Source organism: Chelonia mydas, chromosome 1 (assembly GCF_015237465.2).
Source record: "Chelonia mydas isolate rCheMyd1 chromosome 1, rCheMyd1.pri.v2, whole genome shotgun sequence".
NCBI classification, from domain to species: domain Eukaryota; kingdom Metazoa; phylum Chordata; order Testudines; family Cheloniidae; genus Chelonia; species Chelonia mydas.
Window position 1 is genome coordinate 173,123,987 of NC_057849.1, and position 19,671 is coordinate 173,143,657.

Consider the following 19,671-nt stretch of genomic DNA (forward strand, 5'->3'; position numbering starts at 1 on the left):
GACACGTCTCTCAGGCTGCTACCAAGGTTTCCAGAAACTCCATTTTCAACTTAAAAAAAAAAAAAAAATCTTATAGCTTTTATGATTGTGAAGAAAACTTCAAAAATGCTGACCATGTAATTAATGCAAATATGTCTACCTGAGTCTGCAGAGAGTCTAAAACAATAGAGGTGTGAACTGTGCCAGTCATCTCAGTGAGGTGTCCATGGATGATAATTGATTTAAATGTTAACTGTTTCATTCCTCATCTCGGAAGAGAAGGACCATCACAGATCTGCACAATTAGTCTACTGTGAATGAAGTCTCACTTTGGTACCAGAAGTAAATGACATTTATCTTTTCACTGGTCATAAAGAAGCCAAGCCTAAAGAGCCCAGTGTTGCTCAGAGAGCTGTATGTTCATTTTTGAACCTCTCCACAAACTGTTGCTAGTAAGGTCTTTCCTTTTGATGGTTCACACAGGTGGAGATAAAATTTGTGGACAGTGTTTGGGAGAGTACTCCTCTTCCCCCCCCCCCCCCCCCCCCCACACACACACACACACAATTTGACCCCTGGGTGCAGAAGATATATTCATTCGGATGAAACGTAAAATCAGGGTCTTGACAGCTGTGGCTATTAAAGATCACAATGCTAGTCAAAAGGTATCTAATATACATGTGTATCCTGTTGAGCTCTATAACTTGAGAAATACCATAAGGTATTGTAATATATACACACACTAATTTTCCTCATTTAATGTATACAGACCTGATGTTGCATTAACCTGTGGTCTGACCACAGTTCTCCCTTTTGTCTTTATGCTGACTGGTTTCTGGTTCTTTTTCCTTTCTATCCTGATCCTTCTTCCTGCCCCCACAGCACCCTCCCTGTACATGCCTGCCCAGTTCTCACTCATTATGCAGAAGCACTAATATAGCTTTCCACCCTCTCTACCACCACCCCAGAGACAGGTAGGCTGTGGAAATGTAGGCCTGCCCCTTTCTGTATTACATGTCCTCCCAGAGCTCCTTATTGCCAGGGAAGTGACCCACTTGTGGATCCCTGGACTCGTGTAGAATTTCCCTGTGAAACTTGGGGGAAGGAGAGAGAGACATTGTCTCCTGGGAATCTGATCAACCTTGCCGCACGGGAAGAGGGGAAATTTTGTGCACAGCTTCCACCTCCTTGTTTGAATGTAGGGGGCAGAGCTGTAACCAAAGTTTGTTGCATTTAATGTAATATCTGTCTTATAAAATAAAATAAAAATCAAGTGAGGAGGCCTGTGTTCTGCTTCATCCGCCAGAGCAGTCATCCTTGTGCTGTTTCTCAGGTGTTGGGTTACTGCTACTGAATTTGATTGAACAGTCTGTCACTTTTGTTCTCACTGGCAAGAACATTTGTTGTGTTAGCCAGGAGTTTTGTGTTCATGTCAATTTTGTGTGACTGAAATATTGAACTGTTCACATGCTGTGAGGAAATGGTACATTTTGACGACTCCTTGAGCAAGGATGTCCTCCAATCTGGAATTAGTTTTCTTGAGGATTATTTTAATTGATTATAAAGAACTAATGTGAGTATCTGGCCTGGTGTGTTCTAGTGTTTGAATACAGAAATATTCATGTGAGGGTACAGGGTTGGAGGGGGGAAGAGAAAGAGAAACCTATTCTACCCCCTTTTATGTTCAATAGCTTTTTTTGTTATCAATATCAAGAATGTTTATGGGTTGATTTTAAATTAAAATGTGTTATGGTCCAAATTAATTTCAAGAACTGTGTGCAGCTTAATTTCATGTACCAGCCAGTTGTCAAACCTTCTCTTATACAGTATGATCTTAGCATTATGAATTAATTCAACAAAACAATGAGGAGAAGGTTTTATTCCTCTTCCACCATTTTGTCACCAGAGGGATCTCCCAGTGATACATATATAACACATAATGGCTTATCCCTTTTCTAGACTATGGATAATGATGATGTCTTATCGTTCTAGAATTCAAAGAGGCAAGTCTGAGCATGTCTATAAAGTCTTCCTACAAGCTGTCTAATATTTGCATGTTGCTATGATATGTTAAAGCAACCCACCTTCATTAAGCGGTTTCTGTGTTCTTGATGATCAGTTCCTAATCCCCTTCTTTACTTCCTCATCCTTATTTAAATTCACCTCTGTTGCTTCACATCTTTATTTCATTGTTACTTCATATTGAAAAGAAAAACAAAAACATTTGAAGGTGGTGAGCCTGGTTCTTCACTTGCATCCTTATGCAGTCATTTACATTTGAACTCACGCAAAGTGAGTTCAAAATACTACCATTTTGGTTTGGAAACATTTTGCACAAGTGTAAATTACTGCATCATGCATAAAGTCACAGAGAATCAGGCCATGTATTGCCAGTAATGGTGGGGCACCCATCCAGTCCTGTGCAAAACGTACTGTTCAGGAAAGACTAATGGGTACAGCATTGGACTAGGACTCCTCAATTCTTTTCCCAGTCCTGCCACTTTCCTGTTGTGTGATCTTGGGTAAGTCTATTCACCTTTCTGCAACTCTCCTTTTAGATAGGTAGGAATGTTGGTCTGGTGGCTAAAACACTGGACTGGGATTTAAGAGACCTGGGTTCATATCTGGCTCAGCCAAGCTTCCTGTATGGCCTTTAGCAAGTCAAGTTAATTCACCTGTGCCTCAGCTAATTCATCCATACTTCACAGAGTTGTTGTGAAGACAAAATCCATTAATGATTGTGAGGTGCTCAAATGCTAAGGTGATATGGCCATATAAGTAGGCAGATAGATGAGAAATTGTGTTGTTTTTTTTTTTTGCAAATGGGAGTCTAGCACAGCAGGACACTGAGGAACTAGAAGTTTTCGGTTTTGGGGTGGGGTGGGGCGCTAAGAAAGGTATGTCATAGATCCAGCTGATTGCTGCCCAAACTGACCCTTATAACCAGCAAGATTTTGAGGTTTAGTTGCACCTTACATAGTTTTCCTTCCGACGGTCCTGTCTGTTACTTTTTGCTAAATTGGTCTATTTGTGTGTTCCAAGGAATTGCATTTGAGTCCCAGAATTGGAAAGTGCAGTGGCCTGTGACCGCATTAACTTGCTCTTTTCCCATCCATAGTTTGGATACCCACCCTCTTTATGAGAATTCCTGTAAAGGATACTTCCAGCCATTGTAGATTTCTCAAGACTTATACTCCTCTGAGACATAGTAGAGGTGGAGAGGAGAGATCTCCATGTTACCCAGCCAAAGAATTCCAAGGAAGCACTATGAGAACAAATTTGACTACCCCTGAGCAGGAGTAGCCCTTCAACTGGGATGATCTAGTCCAATATAATTTACTTTCATTATCTACCCCTTAGAAATTGTTAGTTTAAAATGCAATTCTGAGATAGACATTTTAGCAACTACTGTAGTATCATCACTGAGAATAGAAAAATGGCACAGGAATTAATTCTGGATTTGATTCATTGGACTGGAGATGCAATGTGCACATAGTGAACTAAATAGGAGAATGGCAATTCTTTATGGTCTCAGATTAGGTTTTAAACTGCTGTTTAGAAATAGATTCATTCTTATAACTTTTTTCATTGTTTTAATGGGGTCTTGAAAGTTCCTTTGTCTCTAAAGTAGTGGTTTAACTTTTGAAAAGATGTTCTCAGAAGATTAATTACCTTTGGCTTCAGTGGTATCTTGTTATCAAAAGAGCCTAAAAGTATGTTTTAGTCACTTGATTTTATTTTCCCATCTTTTGAAATCACCAAAAGTATAGTCTCTGGTAGCAAATCTGTTGACACCTGAAAGTTATTGCTATGGTTCAGGGTAGGTGTACCTTTGTCCCCACCAACCTGTCTCCCCTGGGCACACCTTTCAAGTGACAGTCCCAGCACCTACTCTTCTCAGAGTGGAATCCTACAATTCACCCCTCTTGTATACTGCTGCTTCAAGTTACAGCACCTCTGTTTACCGACAGTTTTTCCTTAGCAGATCCAAGTAGGTTTGCCCACTGCTTTTAAACTTTAGTCCTTTCTAAAGCTTACCATTCCCTTCAAGATTTAGCCAGGCTTAGCTACTCCCATGGACCTTCCTCCCTGCTTCTGGGGACTGGGATTCCCTCTGCTTTTCTGCAGCCTCTCCCTTTTCAGCTTCAGGGCTAAGACTTTTAACACCCCTCTCCTCTCTCCCCCCCCCCCCTTTTTTTTCCATTTTTCCCACTTGAATTTCTCTTTCCACCCCACCCCTCTCCTTGGGTTACTAGCCAACCTGTTGACCAGAGCATAGTGGGGTTAAGAGGTCAAAGTAATTGACACCTGTACTATCTACAGCCCTTGATTTGGTTTCTGCAGATATGCAAAAACTACTCAGAACTGAGTTAACCCTTTTCACCCCTGTAGCCGATAGCGTGATAGTAATCAAATAGAGGTGCACATCATATTCATAAAAAATGTGGATAATCGCACTATACCCAAGAGATGGTGAATTAATCTTTTGGATCTTGTTGCAATGGAAAGTATTATATTTTTAGTTCAGAGACAATACAATTGGTCTGCTTATCTGAATATTTGCTTAATTTATCCATTAGTTTGTCATAATATTTAACTACAGTATCTAACTCTAGAGGTGCATATATGTTAAGGATCCATTTCAGTAAGGTTACTGGTTTGTTCAAGGATAAACACATTCCTGAAGGTTTCTTTGTTTTCTACATTTACCTCTTTCTTCCAGTTTCTCATACAATCGTGCCTCTTTCTCTTTGCTGCTGTACGAAGCTTCTGTAATACTGTGTATTAATAACTTTCTATATAATTATGAACTTTAAAAGAACTTTGTAAATCTCTCAGCCTCGTATCTCCGATGTGTGTATCAATGCTGCTGATCTACCTTTGTGTATTAAATCTAAACCTGATCTCAATTTCCACATAGCCATAGTATTGAGCAAAGAGTGGAACAAAAATACGTGAGACAAAGAGGCCTTTGAAATCTGCAGTTTTGAGACAAATACCTTTTAGATCCAGACCCAAAAAAGGCAACTAGCTACTCTGCTTCCCATCAGAAGTATGAAAAGTGTATTTCATCCTCTGCACCTGACTTCGAGACCCAGCTTAACTCTCTTGACAGATTAGCTCAGCACATTTTATCTGTTATAAAAACATACACAATGATGTACAATATTACATAATAACTGTTTCTTCACTTGCCCCAATTAATTGCCTTATTAAAAGAGCTGGTGAAGTCCTCATTCCTCCTCAATGTATCAGTTTCTCTAAATTATCAATTTCTCCTGCTGTGAGTAATTTAAAAAAAAATCACTTCTTGTGCAGTTTCTATGAGTAAACTAAACTGTCTATGGATACCATCTACTATCACAGAGCTCTTATGCACCTGAGGGATTTGCATAAATACAATGTCTTTGTTTAATTACTCAGAGCTGGAGAGATTTAATTTAAATCAAGAATTGGCATAAAACATTAGCTAAAGTATTTAATTTAAAAGTTACCTGCAAAGGATTTCTTCAATGTTGCACTTTATTAGTTTGTATGATATCTGAAGAAGGTTTGAAAATATTTGGGTTTCCTCCCCCCACCCCCCATTTGTGTGTGGAGTTTTTGTTTTTTCATCTCAAAAATATCAAGAACGTGTAGTCTTGTTTTCTCTGGTTTTGCTTAAGGTCCTCTTAAAAAGATTAGAATATGCTTATTGTAAATTCTGATACCTTTAATTGGGGGGTGGGGGGAATGCAGAAATTTTAACAAAGGCCTTTCTCCAAAATGTTAACAATTAACAAAAACATCCTCAACTTTCACTCGCTTGATTTTGGCAATGACATTTCAGTCAGTCACCATAGAACCTTTCCAAGGCAAACAAAATCTGGATTTCTCCTTTTCCAATAATACCTTGAGTTTTACACTGTTCAGGTGATTTGTCCTGAAATACCAAAGCAGAGCTAACTTGGATTATCATAAGTCTTTAGGAATAGTTGGACTTGTGTGTTTAAACCATTCAAGGATGAATACAATTTTTCTAGTTGTAAAAGAAGTAAAATTATTTCTAAAAAGAATCCTCTTAGGCCAAATGCTGCCTTCAGAGTCTTCTGTGGACTCCTGATTCTCCTCTGAAATGTGCAAACACAGCAGGAGTAAACCATTTTTTCCTCCCTGAATACACAGCATACCCAAATATTTGAAGAAATTAGCTTCCCACAGGGTGATCCACTGAGTCCTTTCTTGCCTTAAGTGCAAACCACACCCCCTCTAGGTAGTCTTCACCACTACCATGCTTTATTATACTGTTCCAGCAGGCCACCGCCTGTAGTGCTATTTGCATATTTACAAGTCCTAGCCAGCTCCTCCACTTGCTTCTGGGAAAGGGAACAGTGGTAGCTGCAGCCAGCTCTACCTTCCTTCAGGCTCTCAGCTCCTCCTCCTTTCAGGGCTTCCTTCCTCCTTGTTTATCATGCTGGGGTTGCTTCCCCCTCTAATTAGCCCTTCAGCTGTATCTTCGCTTTTAACTGATCCTCTAATTAGGTCCCAGTTAGTTTTATATTGATGGGAATTTGAGTGACAGGGTTCTGAGTCAGCTCCTGACTCAGCACATCTATTACACAGCCTTAGTTTATTAGCATTGCATTTGCCAACTACTTGATGTTCCCATTAGGAACCCTGATTTTCAGGGACTGCTGATTTTAATTCACATTGAGGTGATATTTGGCAAGAGTCTGCCCCGGGGCTCATTGTTTGGGAGAAGCTGTAGCTTATTAAACAGCATTTAGTTAGATGAATACAAACGTAGCATACTTCTTTAGTACTCCTTTTCTTTTTGCGAATATAGACTAACACAGCTGCTACTCTGAAACCTTCTTTAGGTCTTGTTCATATCCTTGACTAAACGTAGAAACAACTTTAGTTAGTTCTGTTATAAAGTATGGGTAGTGTGTGTCTGTATCTCTGAGAGCAAAGCTGAGACTTCAGTAATCTTTAGATGACTTTAGACTTGATATTATTCTAAAAATGCTGGTGTGTAATTTTTTTATGACTGATTTGTAGGGATTCATTATACTGCTTGAAATATGAAAACTGAGGATTTGCACAGCCTGAGTATATAGGTTACAAAAAGTATGCATTTTTAACTGTTCTACTGACATTTCTAGAACTGTGGTGTCCCTTTAACCTATGTCTGTATCTCTGGGGTGTAATTCTGGTCACAGTATAATCAACAGCAAACCTCGTTCTTTAAACTTGAATTCACACTGCATTTATAGGAAGTCATAGAGCCTGATCAGTCTTCTGCTTACAGCAGTTGACTTGCATTTGTTGAGCATTTGAGTTGTACGCTGGTATAATTTGAGAGAATAATCAGGCCTGTGCAGTGATCCCAACTGTTGCATTGTCCTTATAGTAGCCATTCCCTTGGTGACCAGAGTAATACAGTTAGGAACTGTAGACCTAAGAGGTTACTGAAAATGTCTCCCCTGATTCCAGTGCAAGTGCCGTTGCTGGGATTTCCAGAAAAGAATTTTATGATCTTCTACTTTCACTGATGAAAGAATCAAATAGGCTTCTCTACATATTCAAATCAAGCTGAGAAATCAAGGGACACTTCCCTGGAAATTAATATAAAAGTAAAATGCCTCCAAATATCCATGCATTCAGAATTTGACCCCAGCCGCTTTTCTATTCCACCTCCAGTGTGACTGCTGCTAGTTGGGAGCAGTGAGGGAGGAACTGAGAAGTGTAGTTGTCAGTATTCAGTGCAATGCAGGGATCTGTTGTGTTGTGCCCATTGATAATGGGAGGGGTGATATGCACCTCATGATCAGGCTTCTCAAACTGTGGTACGTGTACCACTGGTGGTATGTGAGCTTGATGTTTCGCCTCTTTATTTAACAATATTTTTTTTAAGAAGATGGTACTTGAACCAGTAAAGTTTGAGAGCCACAGCTCAGATTTCTGCTAGTTAGAGGGAGGCAGAGAATTGGCCACATGGATATTTAAGTATATGATGGGTGTTAATGAAAGACTGAGGCAGACTATTTAGCATCAGGGAAAGGAGGGTAATGATATTTAATTCGCACCTGGTCTGGGATGACAGCGATTATTTTTTTTTTACTTTTAAATCTCCAGTGTGTCATCTGTCTGCCAGGCAAACGTGTAAAAAATGAAGCTACCTATTTAAAAACAAACAAACAAAAAAATCCAATGTAGATTCAAAATGAAGGCTGTTAAGGTTAAGGCTTCCCTCTTCTGCCACTGATCCTCATTAAGAGTTAGTTTATGTCCTAATTTATTGACAGTGTGCAGGATATTCTGTGTAAGCTTTATTTACTAAAGATAATAGAACTATGAAATATATGCCAACTTAATTTTTTTAAACTGTGAAATTTTGAAATACACTGGGATTTTCCTTTCTGCTACTTTTTTGTTTTGTGCCATAGAGTACATACTTAGAGGTGTATTCATGACCCCCTCTAATACCTAGGCACATGAGGGTTTGTGTTTCCTCTACATTTTCATTCTCTAGGGTAATTTCAGGGATTTGCTTTATTTTAGGTGTAGGCTTTATATACTTTTTAGTTTTTTCTTTAATTTGGCTATTTATTACATATGTTGCTAGTTACCTGCAATGATCTAGGAAATGGGACCTTACTTTTTTTTTTTAAATGTCCTGTGCCATTTGAGTGTGTCTTATGTTCTAGATCTCTCCCTTGTATCTTTCCTGATCATTTTTATTTATCTTTGCTCTAGGAATTTGACATGCATGATGGAGGTGAAAAAGGATGAAAAACAAGCTGCTGTCCTGGACAAAGGTGAAGAAGATGAATGTTTAGTAGAACTTTATTACATTGGAACCATGTTCTAAGTAATTCTTCTAGACATCTTTCATAAATATTTTATATATCTACAGAGACTGATATGACTGAAAATTTTGGCTCGTAAGCAATATATGCTGGAAGAAGCCTGCATGGAACATAACATTTGTTTTAGTTCAGATTATGTGAAAAAATTATAGACTTCTACCTATTATTATTTATTAACCTTGCATCTCAATTCAGCCACACCAAACTAGTCTTTAAAGTGAATAGAAGCAGAGCCTTTGTGGATATTTTTATTGAACATGACTCATGGAGAAGAGCCTGGCTCTGAGATGCACCAGGATTCTGTTGTTCTAACTTACCTAGAGGGATTACTAATGCATCAGGCAGCGGGAGGCTCAGGTACTGCAGTTGACAAAAAGCCTACTGGGCATAGTGGAGAGGATCAAAACTTTAAGATTTCTGGAAATATATTTCCCAACTGTCAAAGTAATGGTCCAGTTCTTAACACACATACATATCAGGGATCTGGCATGTTGCATCTCAAAAAAGCAAGACTATTACAGTCTTCTGAAGACTGGAATGCAGCAAAGAGAAGGCGGTTGTCTGATTCCATTGTGGATTTGAATGGAAAAAAAGAAGCTTTGTTAGCTGGCATGGTTGAAAATGTGCCTAAAGGCAAACAGGATAGCACACTACTTGCCTCTTTGCTTCAGTCATTCAGCTCTAGGCTGCAGAGTGTTGCTCTGTCACAACAGATTAGGCAGAGCCTCAAGGAGCAAGGGTATTCCCTCAGCCATGATTCTTTACAAGTGGAGAAAGATGTAAGGTGCTATGGTGTTGCAACTAGTCGCTTGAAGACTCTGCTGAAGAAAAGAAAAGCAAAAGATCAAAAGCTGGACACCACTCTGCCTGATGTAACAACGAACCTGCCTAAAGAGAGATTTATAGAATCTCCACATACAGGGCAGAATGGACCCAAGGTGATGAATGAGCCTCTGTCATGTGCTGCAAGATTACAAGCAGTTGCAAGCATGGTAGAGAAAAGATCTAGTCCTACTGCTTCTCCTAAACCCAGCGTAGCTTGTAGTCAGCTAGCTTTACTTCTTTCAAGTGAAGCTCATTTGCAGCAGTATTCCAGGGAACATGCTTTAAAAGCACAAAATGCAAATCAGGTAGCAAGCGAGAGACTTGCTGCTATGGCCAGATTACAAGAAAGTGCCCAGAAAGACCTTGGCCATTTCAGTGTGTCAAAAGGAATGCCAAGCCATTTTAATGGTCAAATGAGATCATCAGCAAAAACAATAACTAGCAAGAGCAATATGGCACCATTTCAGAGCCCCATTGGAATCGTTCATTCTCCTCCCAAAAATGTAGGATACAAAAATACATTGGAAAGAAACCATTTAAAACCATCTCCCAGCAACAGTTTGCTGTTACATCTTCTTAAAAGTCAGAATGCAACTAAACAAACAAAAGGGCATGAGCAGAATGAGAGGTCGGGTATTTTTGAGGACAGTAGCACACCAACTACTGTGGATGAGTATTCAGACAACAATCCTAGTTTTACAGAAGATGACAGCAGTGATGATGAAAGTTCCCATTCTAACTGTCTTCCTATAGATTTATCTTTCAAACAGAGGACAGACAAACAAGATTCTGGACAGCCTGCTTCTCTAGATAATCTGAGTCTGCCATTGTTTCATAATTGGGATCCAAAAATTCCATGTCTAGATAACAGTATGGAGAATAAAGAAGATAAAGACACTCCTAAAGGTTCTAAACTGAATCCACATCAGAAAGTAACACTGCTTCAGTTATTACTTGGGCATAAGAGTGAAGATAAAGAGAAAAATACAGACTCTCAGGGACCACACAGTACAGCTGATGTGGCAACATTTACTGTACAAACTGGTAAGAGGACTCCTGTGACAGAAAGTTCCAGTGCAAATCGAAGAACTCCGTTAAGCACTCCACCTTTGCTTATTTCTACAAAAGCAGACTCTCCTATAAATCTCTCCCACCAATCTTCTCTAGCAGTCAAACATAATTCACCACCATATGCTTGCAGTGTCCAGCCAGAGAGGTTAATGAATCCAGCATCTAAACATTTGATAGATCTTACAAAAAATAAAGAACTTCAAGGAACTAAAATGAACAGAAATGAAAGTGCACAAAATTCTGCAGCTTTCAGTGCCAGCAAGCTGTTGCAGAACTTAGCTCAATGTGGAATGCAGACTTCCATGTCAGGTGAAGAGCAAAGAACGAGCAAACAGCTGCTAACAGTAAATACAGATAAACCTATAGGGTTGATTGATAGATTGAATAGTCCTTTACTCACAAATGTATCAGGTAAATTTGAAGAAAACAACAAAATATTCAATTGTCATCCTACACCCACTGAACAAGGACTTCCTAGTTCAGAAATAGAAAATCTCCTTGAAAGACGCACTGTCCTTCAGTTGCTTCTGGGAACCCCCAATAAAGGTAAAAGTGAAAAGAAAGAGAAGATGCTTTTAAAAGATGAAAGCTCACAAGAACAGGTGGATAAGGCTTTGAGTGAGCAAATATTGACTGTGAAAATAAAAACTGAACCTTGTGAAGAATCAGATGTTCCTCATAATCCAAATGCACAGCCAATAAGAGAGAGTAAGGGTAACACATTTCAAGGAATAGCTCGTTCAGTGCAGAGAAACACAGGTGCCTCTCCGGCATCTGAGGACTTGAAACCTGAGCCTCTTTCACATGAAGATTTTTCTTTTTCAAAAAATGGCTTGTTAAGTCGATTGCTGAGACAGAATCAAGATAGTTACCCCGTTGATGATCTGGACAGAAGTCACAGAAATAGTGAACTGACACTTCTAGACTCAAAGAGCCTTTGCACCATTCCTAAGAAGAGGAAATTTCATACTGAGCCTTCAGAAAGTCCATTAAAAAAGGTAAAAAGTAATGTGACTGATGCTTCAAACAATCACATGTCTCCTGCAGAGACATTGTATCGGCCTTTGCTTAACCAGCAAGAGCTGAAATTCAACAGAGGCGATCTTGAATTTAAATATACTGCAGGTCATGGTTCGAATAATGAAAGTGAAAATAGGAGTTGGTCTAGAGATAGTAAAGGCTTTAATGTGTTGAAACAACTGCTTCTCTCAGAAAACTCTGAGAGAGAGTTTTCACAGCATAGGAATAATGCAGTAACAGAGGGCAAGAAGAAAGGAAACAAAAATAATGTAGCAAATAATAAACCCGAATGTAGCGTTTCCTCAATAAATGCATTAATGGGAAATCCTGTGCAACCAAACAGTTGTGTAGATCACAGGACATTTCAGTACCCAGTAGCAGTGAAGAGTCCTGCTAGTTCCCCCTTCTCTGAACATTTGGGATGTACAGTATCTAGACCTGAATCTGACCAATTTAGTGTTTGCCCCATACCCAGTGAAAAAGGCCCCATCAGATGGGTTATCACAGGAATGGACAAGGGTGAATATGAAAAAGACTCCCCAAGACTAACCAAAACCAATCCAATATTGTATTACATGTTACAGAAAGGAGGCAATTCTGTTAGTAGCCAAGAAGCACATGATAAGGACATTTGGAGTGAACCTTCATTTACGGAAAATTCAACTCCCGTTACAATAAAGGAGGAGTTATTACCTGACACAGAACCTAAAATTCCTTTTCATAATTTAAGAAGCCCTTACAATAGCCATATGGGGAATAAGAGCTCCCATCAACACAATGTGAATGGAGAAGTGTATGGACTCTTGGAAAAGGTGCTAACAATCAAAAAAGAACCTGAGTGAAATATACAGCCAACAAATGAGTTTACAGTCAGTGGATTTGAATCTGTGTTAATAAAATTTAAAAAAAAAAAAAAATGAACTGGAATACTGTATAAATTGAGCATGATTTGAGAAAAGCATGGTCTTATTGAATCATATTTTCATTTGAGAAACTTTGTATTTCTGGTGATATTTAAAAACATGTAGATATGTTTGCTTTACCGTAGATAGTCACAAGGAAACTGTGAGAGTTATAAGCTGTACAAGACACAATTCTGTATGCATCAAAGTAAGGTATGAATAGTCTGTGACTGAAGTCTTATTTGGAACAACAGGTATTTAGGTATAAAATAAAGTAAGCATACAGCCAAGGTGGTGGTAATGCATTCTGCTGCATTTCATTCTTTCCACATAGTGTATTCCCTTTTTTTGGCGGTTTAAGCATAGAGACAGTGTAACCTTTGATATGTGTTTAATACGTTTTGTGAAACTTTAAGAATTTTTTTTAAGAAATGGAACAGTCCATCCAGGGTAGTAGTAGAGTAGATTTAGTAATCTGTCAGTGTTTAATTAATCAAATGCACTGAAATGTAATTTTTAGTGCTTCCAAATTTTGTGTTTTTATTATTTAATTATTTTTGTGATTATCCCCGAATCATGGTGTGGTGGGGGTTTTTTCCCCCCACCTTCCACTTGCTTTTGACTAGAACATTCTGCAGAACCCGGAGTAGTAGTCATATAAAATAGGGGTTATGATTTAAAGATTGTTTGTTTTCTAGGTTTTCCTAGCGTTTTATATAAAAAGCAGATTTTCATCTACACTGTTTAAAAAAAAAAAAAAAAAAAGTCTTTTTTTGGTCCACTTTTACCTGTTGCTTTCCCCTGTCTTAAGCCAAGTCAACAGTCAATATTAAGTTGACCCAACTATGTGTCTCAGGGGTGTGACAATTCCACACCCTTTGAGCAACACAGTTAAGATGACCTAACCTCCAGTGTAGACAGGGCTAAGTCAGAGGAAGAATTCTTCCATCAATTTAGCTACCGCCTCTCACTGATAGGAGAACCCCTCCCATCAGTGTAGGAAGTGTCTACAATGCAGTTGTGCCACTAGGAGTTTAAATGCAGACGTATAAAGGGAAGGTAAAAAAGGCATCTTATAATTTTGGAATAAACAGACCCGTCTTCTGTGGCCAGAAAACTGCCATTGATACCAGTTTGTGAAACACATAAGCAAAATGTTTTTTCAGCTCCATGTTGCTTCCTGTTAAAAGAACAGTTACGGTATTTATATAATACATATTCCATATTTCAGTGGAAATTGTGAGATATTGGTGGAAAACATGGTGGGTCTTCCTGTAACTGCATATTCTGCAAACATTTATTACTCTGAGCAGCTGATCTGTGGTTAATACACTGGCCTTTCATCCCTGAAAACCTAGATTCAGAACAATTTGTTAGGTGTCACTGTGTGTGAAAATAAGATTGGTGGTTTTGTTCTATTCCATAGTGGATATCATCTCAGAAATGGCCTGTCTCCTCTGTTCCCCTGCCTCCACCCAACGTTTTGTAATGTTGGCAGCATTTTTTCAAAATTGGCCTTGGACTGGAGTAGTGGAGAGTTGTAGGTCAAAGCTGAGATTCATTGAAAGCGTTAAAAGAAAAGGAGGACTTATTGAAAGCGTTGTTGTCGTGGGAAAAGCTGAGCAGCACGCTTTTCTGGTGGCACACATGAATGCCAAGAAGCACCAAACGTTCATGGAAAAATGCAAAGAATTACCTCCCCCCACTCCTCCAAAACAAAAGTAACTGTATTAATAACCATAAGTACTGCTGAACCTAATTTATCCAATACTGGATCATGTTCTAAATAGCTGCTTATTTCATTGAAAATTCCCTGTGTTATGAACAAAATCCTGATAATATCTAGATAATGAAAGTTGTAGTGTGTTAGGGAACACAAATATTTAACAGTGCCCTATACAAAACATCCCACAAGGTATAGAGATTTATAGAGGGAATAAAAAATACATTTTTATGTTGTCTGGGCAAAGCTTAATATATGCTTGAGCTGTTTGAAGGAGATATGTATTTTAAAACTTTCACATGAGTCTAATATTATTTTAAATTTCATTATCCCTAGCCTGACTTCAGCTATGCAGTAAATTACAAAAAAAAAAAGGTTTTTTTGTTTCTTTCATAGTTAGCATTTATAATAAGTGGCCTGCTGACAAATAAAATGTCATAGAAATTAACAAGGTAAACTATATTTTAGATTATTGCCATTGGAGTTGAATCTTTTTATATGAATCAGCCTGACATAAATATTAGAAAAAGATGGCATTTTGTTCCATCCATGAAACATGTCTCTTAAAGTCTTAAGTGATTATTTTTCTTGAAATTACATGTATATAGCTGTGAAATATAGAATAATAGATGGTCCCTAGAATAAATACAACGATGTAGTTTACTTGGGGAGCACTGCGTACTTCATACACAGTAGGAGGCAGCTTGAATGTGAGTGAAGTAGATGTGATTGGAAAACTTCTATCATAACAAAATTCTGATGAAAAATGGGGGAACATCAGACTTCGCTGTCTTCTAACCAACCCTAGCAAGAAGTGAGACAGAATCCCCTAGGAGGTGCTTACCTTGTATTTATTCTATGGTAGTTTATTGTTATTTATAATATATACTTTTTAAACTTGTTTTCTAAAGCTTATGTGACATTTAAGTTAAAATGTTAACTGTTTTAACAGTTAACAATTTAGCTTTCCTTTTAGATGAGGTTAATGAAAGAGAATTAAAACTCTCAGACGTCAGTAAATTACAATATAGCATAATATAATTTTAGAACATGTTGATAGAAAAATCTCACCCATGGCAGAATTTGCAATGATCAGTAAGACCCTAGAAAAGAGGTGAGGGCACTCTTCTGGCACACAGTTCCTGCTAAACTGGTTACTTAATACTGTTTGGTTAGCCACTGGTGGATGGGGCAAAACTATTGTCTACTTTAGCTTCCCAAATACCAATGTGATTCTTGCCTAGCAACGAAAATTTTAAAGCCTGGTTTGCCCCTATCCATATTGGCAAGCTGAAGCCAATTGGAAAGGGTTTAGCTGAACCTAAAAGGCCTGATAGCCCTCTCTGTTAGCTCTCACCCAGGAGTTACAGGGGAGGAGATCACTAAAATTCTTCTTATGGGTTTCTCTTCCTAATTGTTCCATCAATCAGCATGCAGGGGCAGGGTTTGCTTCACCAGCAATGGATTCTGAAGGATCAGTGATAGACTAAGATCATCCATATAGAGGCCTTGTGTTTCTGTGTTTCTGCACTTTCTCACAGCTCTATCCTTAGTAATCCTCAGCCCCATGACTAGTAGACCCTTTCTTCCAGGACGTACGCAGTTGGTGGCTTTCTCCACTACCACTCCTCAAATAGGGGGTTCCCAGTTGTGGGAGTGGGGGACAAAAGTGGGAGAGGAAGTGGTTGGGGTTGCAACTTGACCCTATTCTTCAGACCTGCATGGAAGGAGCTTAAATTATCATACTATGGATGAGAATAGTAGTCTAGGAGGGGGGTGCAGGTTTGGTGAATACTGCTGTGGGACCTGACTAACAAACTCCAGGTTTGCAGCACCATGGAGGAAGAGGGGCTTGCACTGCAGCTACATAGGAGTTTAGAATATTCCTGATAGCTGGGGTGGAGAGAGCCGAGAATTGCACTAAATCTCAATGGGAAATGAGGTATGGAGGACTGAGGGCAGAATTGCTGTTTCTGGTTTCTCTTCTGCCTCAGTTTTAGAAGCATAAACTGCTAAGGTGCATGTGACCATGGAAAGAATAAAGGTTAGGGAGGCTTCCACTGATATGACTAAACCGTCATTTCAGATGAAGCAGTTTATGAATATCAGAAGATTGAAATGGAATTCAGCCATATTTTTCACTTGTTTTAGCCATCTACTGTTTATAACACTTTAAAATGTTTAATTTACAATTAAAAAGAAAAATATGAATGATTTAAAATTTCCCTGCTAAATGTTGTCAGTAAAAGAGTATTACAGCTCTCATTGACGTCTGTGAAATATTACCAGTTTGTTCTCTGCAGCATTTTACAGAGGAGTAAACTGGTAAGTATATATTATATATATTTATATATGTAAATAAATTGACTTGTTAAACATATAATATGTTGAAATTGGTTTTTAAAAGGTGATGTAAATAGTGGTTTCCTTAATGAAAAATACATATTTTGTATTCTAATGGAAAGGAAAAAACCTTCTAATCTTGTTTTTGGTTATGTATATTCCATGTATAAGTGTAAATATGATCACATAGATTTAAAAACTTTTGCATGTAAGTATACAGTTGCAAGTCTGGAAGAATGTATAGAAAATACCTTTTATTTAAAGTTGTGATTACCTTCTGCATGAAAAGTGCATGGGGGACCCTGTGCATTGGCAAAAATGTCTTAAAGTCAGGTCAGTTCATCAAAACACACAACAGTATTCCATTTCTGGACATGACTTCTGTTGTGGTATTTTAGCTTTGTGAAAGAATGTGCTTCAAATCAAAAGGGTCTTGAAAAAAACCTCAAAACTACTTTTAAAGCATAAAGAACTCACACAATTCTAATCGGTCATATACGTTTTGAACTCCATTTTAAATAATTGAAATATTGTAACAGGAGTATTTCACCATTTTAAAACAATGGAATGACAGTTCTCATTGCCATACATAAGAATTCTGGGGTTTACTGCAACCAAGTTTGTTGTGATGTGTTTTCAGTAATATAACTGGTCTCATTTTTTATTAGAAATTAATTTCTTCATGTGATGTCACAAACCTGTACATACTGCAGAGTGAAGTTTTTTTAAAATCTTTCAGTGTTTACTTCCTGCAGAAAATTTGAATAAATGAGAAAAATGCATTGTGTTGATGGTTTTTAAATCTACTTTACTGTGTGTCCTTTCTGTTTTGAGCCTTCGTGGTCCAGAAGCACCACACTAGTAATGTAAACTTTCATCAGCCAAAAGTAACTGCAGGATTTCAAGGACCCCACATTTTCTTCAACAAAATATGCAGTAAGAAACCAATGAAAATTGGTGGAAATGAGTTAGTAAAACAGATAAGATTCTCAGCCTAAGATTCAACATAATTTTTAATTCTGATATTTGTAAATGTCCTCCGTAATTGTTACTGTGAACAGCAATAACTGAGGGGTGCAGAATATTGTGTTCCACCACAGAATTTTAAGCAAGTACTAGAAGAACTTGTTCTTAGACGTACTGTTTGTGGAGTTGCACAACTGCAGGAAAGTAATTCAGATTCAGTTTAATTGATTATACATTTTCCTTGTCTGCACTGCCAGACAGGATGATAAATATCTGTTCATAAGACTGTCAGGAAACTTCATCTGGAAAGTATGACGTGATGGGGCGGGACAGATCCTTCTTCCATTGAAGTTGATACAAAACTCCATAGATTACAGTGCGGTCAGGCCCTTATTGCATGTAACGCCTTCTTGTTCTGAAGGATCCCAAAGCACTTCGGTACCCTCACAGAGCTTCACTGGAGTCAGTAGTGTTACCATGACATTAATTGAGCAGGTAGATAATTTTGCTGGCAAATTATGTGACCCTAATTGCTAATTTTTTTTTCAATTTTTGGAGTCTCTCTACAAGAAAATCTTAATTTCTTCGTACAATAACTTCTCTGGGGCTAAACACACGAAAGAAAAGGTGTTTGATGTTGAAGTAGGAAGAAACTAGAGATCAATAGGATTCTGAATGGGCATCGGTAGTCTATGCAGAGCTCTGTTGCTGGTTTGAACAAACATTTGGACTTACTGAACAAAATGCTGCTAGCGCTCGGTGATCAAAGAGAATATCTTTGATAATATCTACACCCATACAAGTTTTCTCTTCCCTCCAAACACTTTTATCACACTGAACACTCCACAGGGCTGTTTGTTTCTGGTAAAATATGCTCACCTTAAACCAGGCAGCAAGACCAAGGTTTTTCCATGTGAAACTGTGATTCATTCAAGCTAAATGGTGCGGGAAAGCAAGTAGGGGCAGGATGTGGCCCTTCTTGTTGGTCTGACACTGACTGAGGCATCGGGGGGGGGGGAGTCTGTAGGGGTAATATCCATCACTAACCTGTTTGTTTTTGACCATTATAAAAGTGTATCCCTTTGAAACAGTATTTAGAAGGTACAGTGTCAGGGCACAGAAGGTTTCCATGCTTGTTAATTCTCATACCACCAGCGAGAAAGCACAGTATGGACAGCGCCTGCTGCATCCAGCACCTGGTCGGCCATTGAGACTTTACGTACCTTCAATTCATAGCTATTATTTCCAAATTTCTGAGTGGTTCCATGAGAAAAATAACTTTTCTAAATGCGAAACTAAAACTTCCCTTCAATTGTGCCCATTAGATAAGCTTTACGCTACAATTTGTGATCAAAGTTAGTATTCTTGGAGTATATGCTTCCAGTGTGAGTCACAGAATGAAGGGTGGTGATGGGAGGCCTTGGGATTGGGGGTACATCAGTCACCGTTCACTCTGAGATGTTAGTTAATTTTTCGTCTGCTCTGATCTAATTATTTTGAACAGTTCCACAGAAAACCCCACAGGTGGTGATCACACCTAGTACTACTACTCAGGGAATTTTATGCCAGAAAAAAAGTGCGCAAAATATTTTAAATTTCTGCAAATTCTATTTGTCAATAAATAAATCTCATCCCCCTTCACCCAGACCTGGGAGGGGTGGGGGGGAAGCTGAAGGGTGATCTCCCGCCTCTGTGCAGCCAGTGGTCTGTGCTCCCAACAGCCATGCTGGAGCCCCCCGGCTCCGCCTGGACATGGGCTTAGTGGTGGGGCTTCACCCAACCCTGATACAGTGCAAGATCCAGGCCTGCCCCGGAAACGCCTTTGGAGCCCTGCCCTTCCGCACCAGGTGTGGATAGGCAGGCCAAGCCTGCCAGATCCAAGTGTGTGGAAGGGATCCAGGTGTGGGGTGAGAGGGTTCCATGTGGGGCAATCTGGGTGTGGGTGGCTCAGTGTGGGGTTTGGGTGCGGGATGAGGGTATCTGGATGCAT

At 38.8% G+C, this 19,671-nt stretch overlaps 1 protein-coding gene across 7 annotated transcripts in view; it reads left to right on the forward strand.

Moving 5' to 3' along the window:
• Positions 1-17,497, forward strand: part of NRIP1 (nuclear receptor interacting protein 1) — a 93,284-nt gene extending 75,787 nt beyond the window's left edge. For 5 of the 7 annotated variants that reach the window (XM_043538348.1, XM_037905851.2, XM_037905868.2 and 2 more), the window contains one exon: positions 8,719-17,497. In XM_043538348.1, the coding sequence (XP_043394283.1) occupies positions 9,089-12,589 (3,501 nt within the window). In that variant the 5' untranslated portion in view covers positions 8,719-9,088 and the 3' untranslated portion in view covers positions 12,590-17,497. The remainder of the gene's footprint in view (positions 1-8,718) is intronic. The other 2 variants (XM_043538350.1, XM_043538349.1) reach the window with 1 other exon arrangement.
• Positions 17,498-19,671: the final 2,174 nt, after the last annotated feature.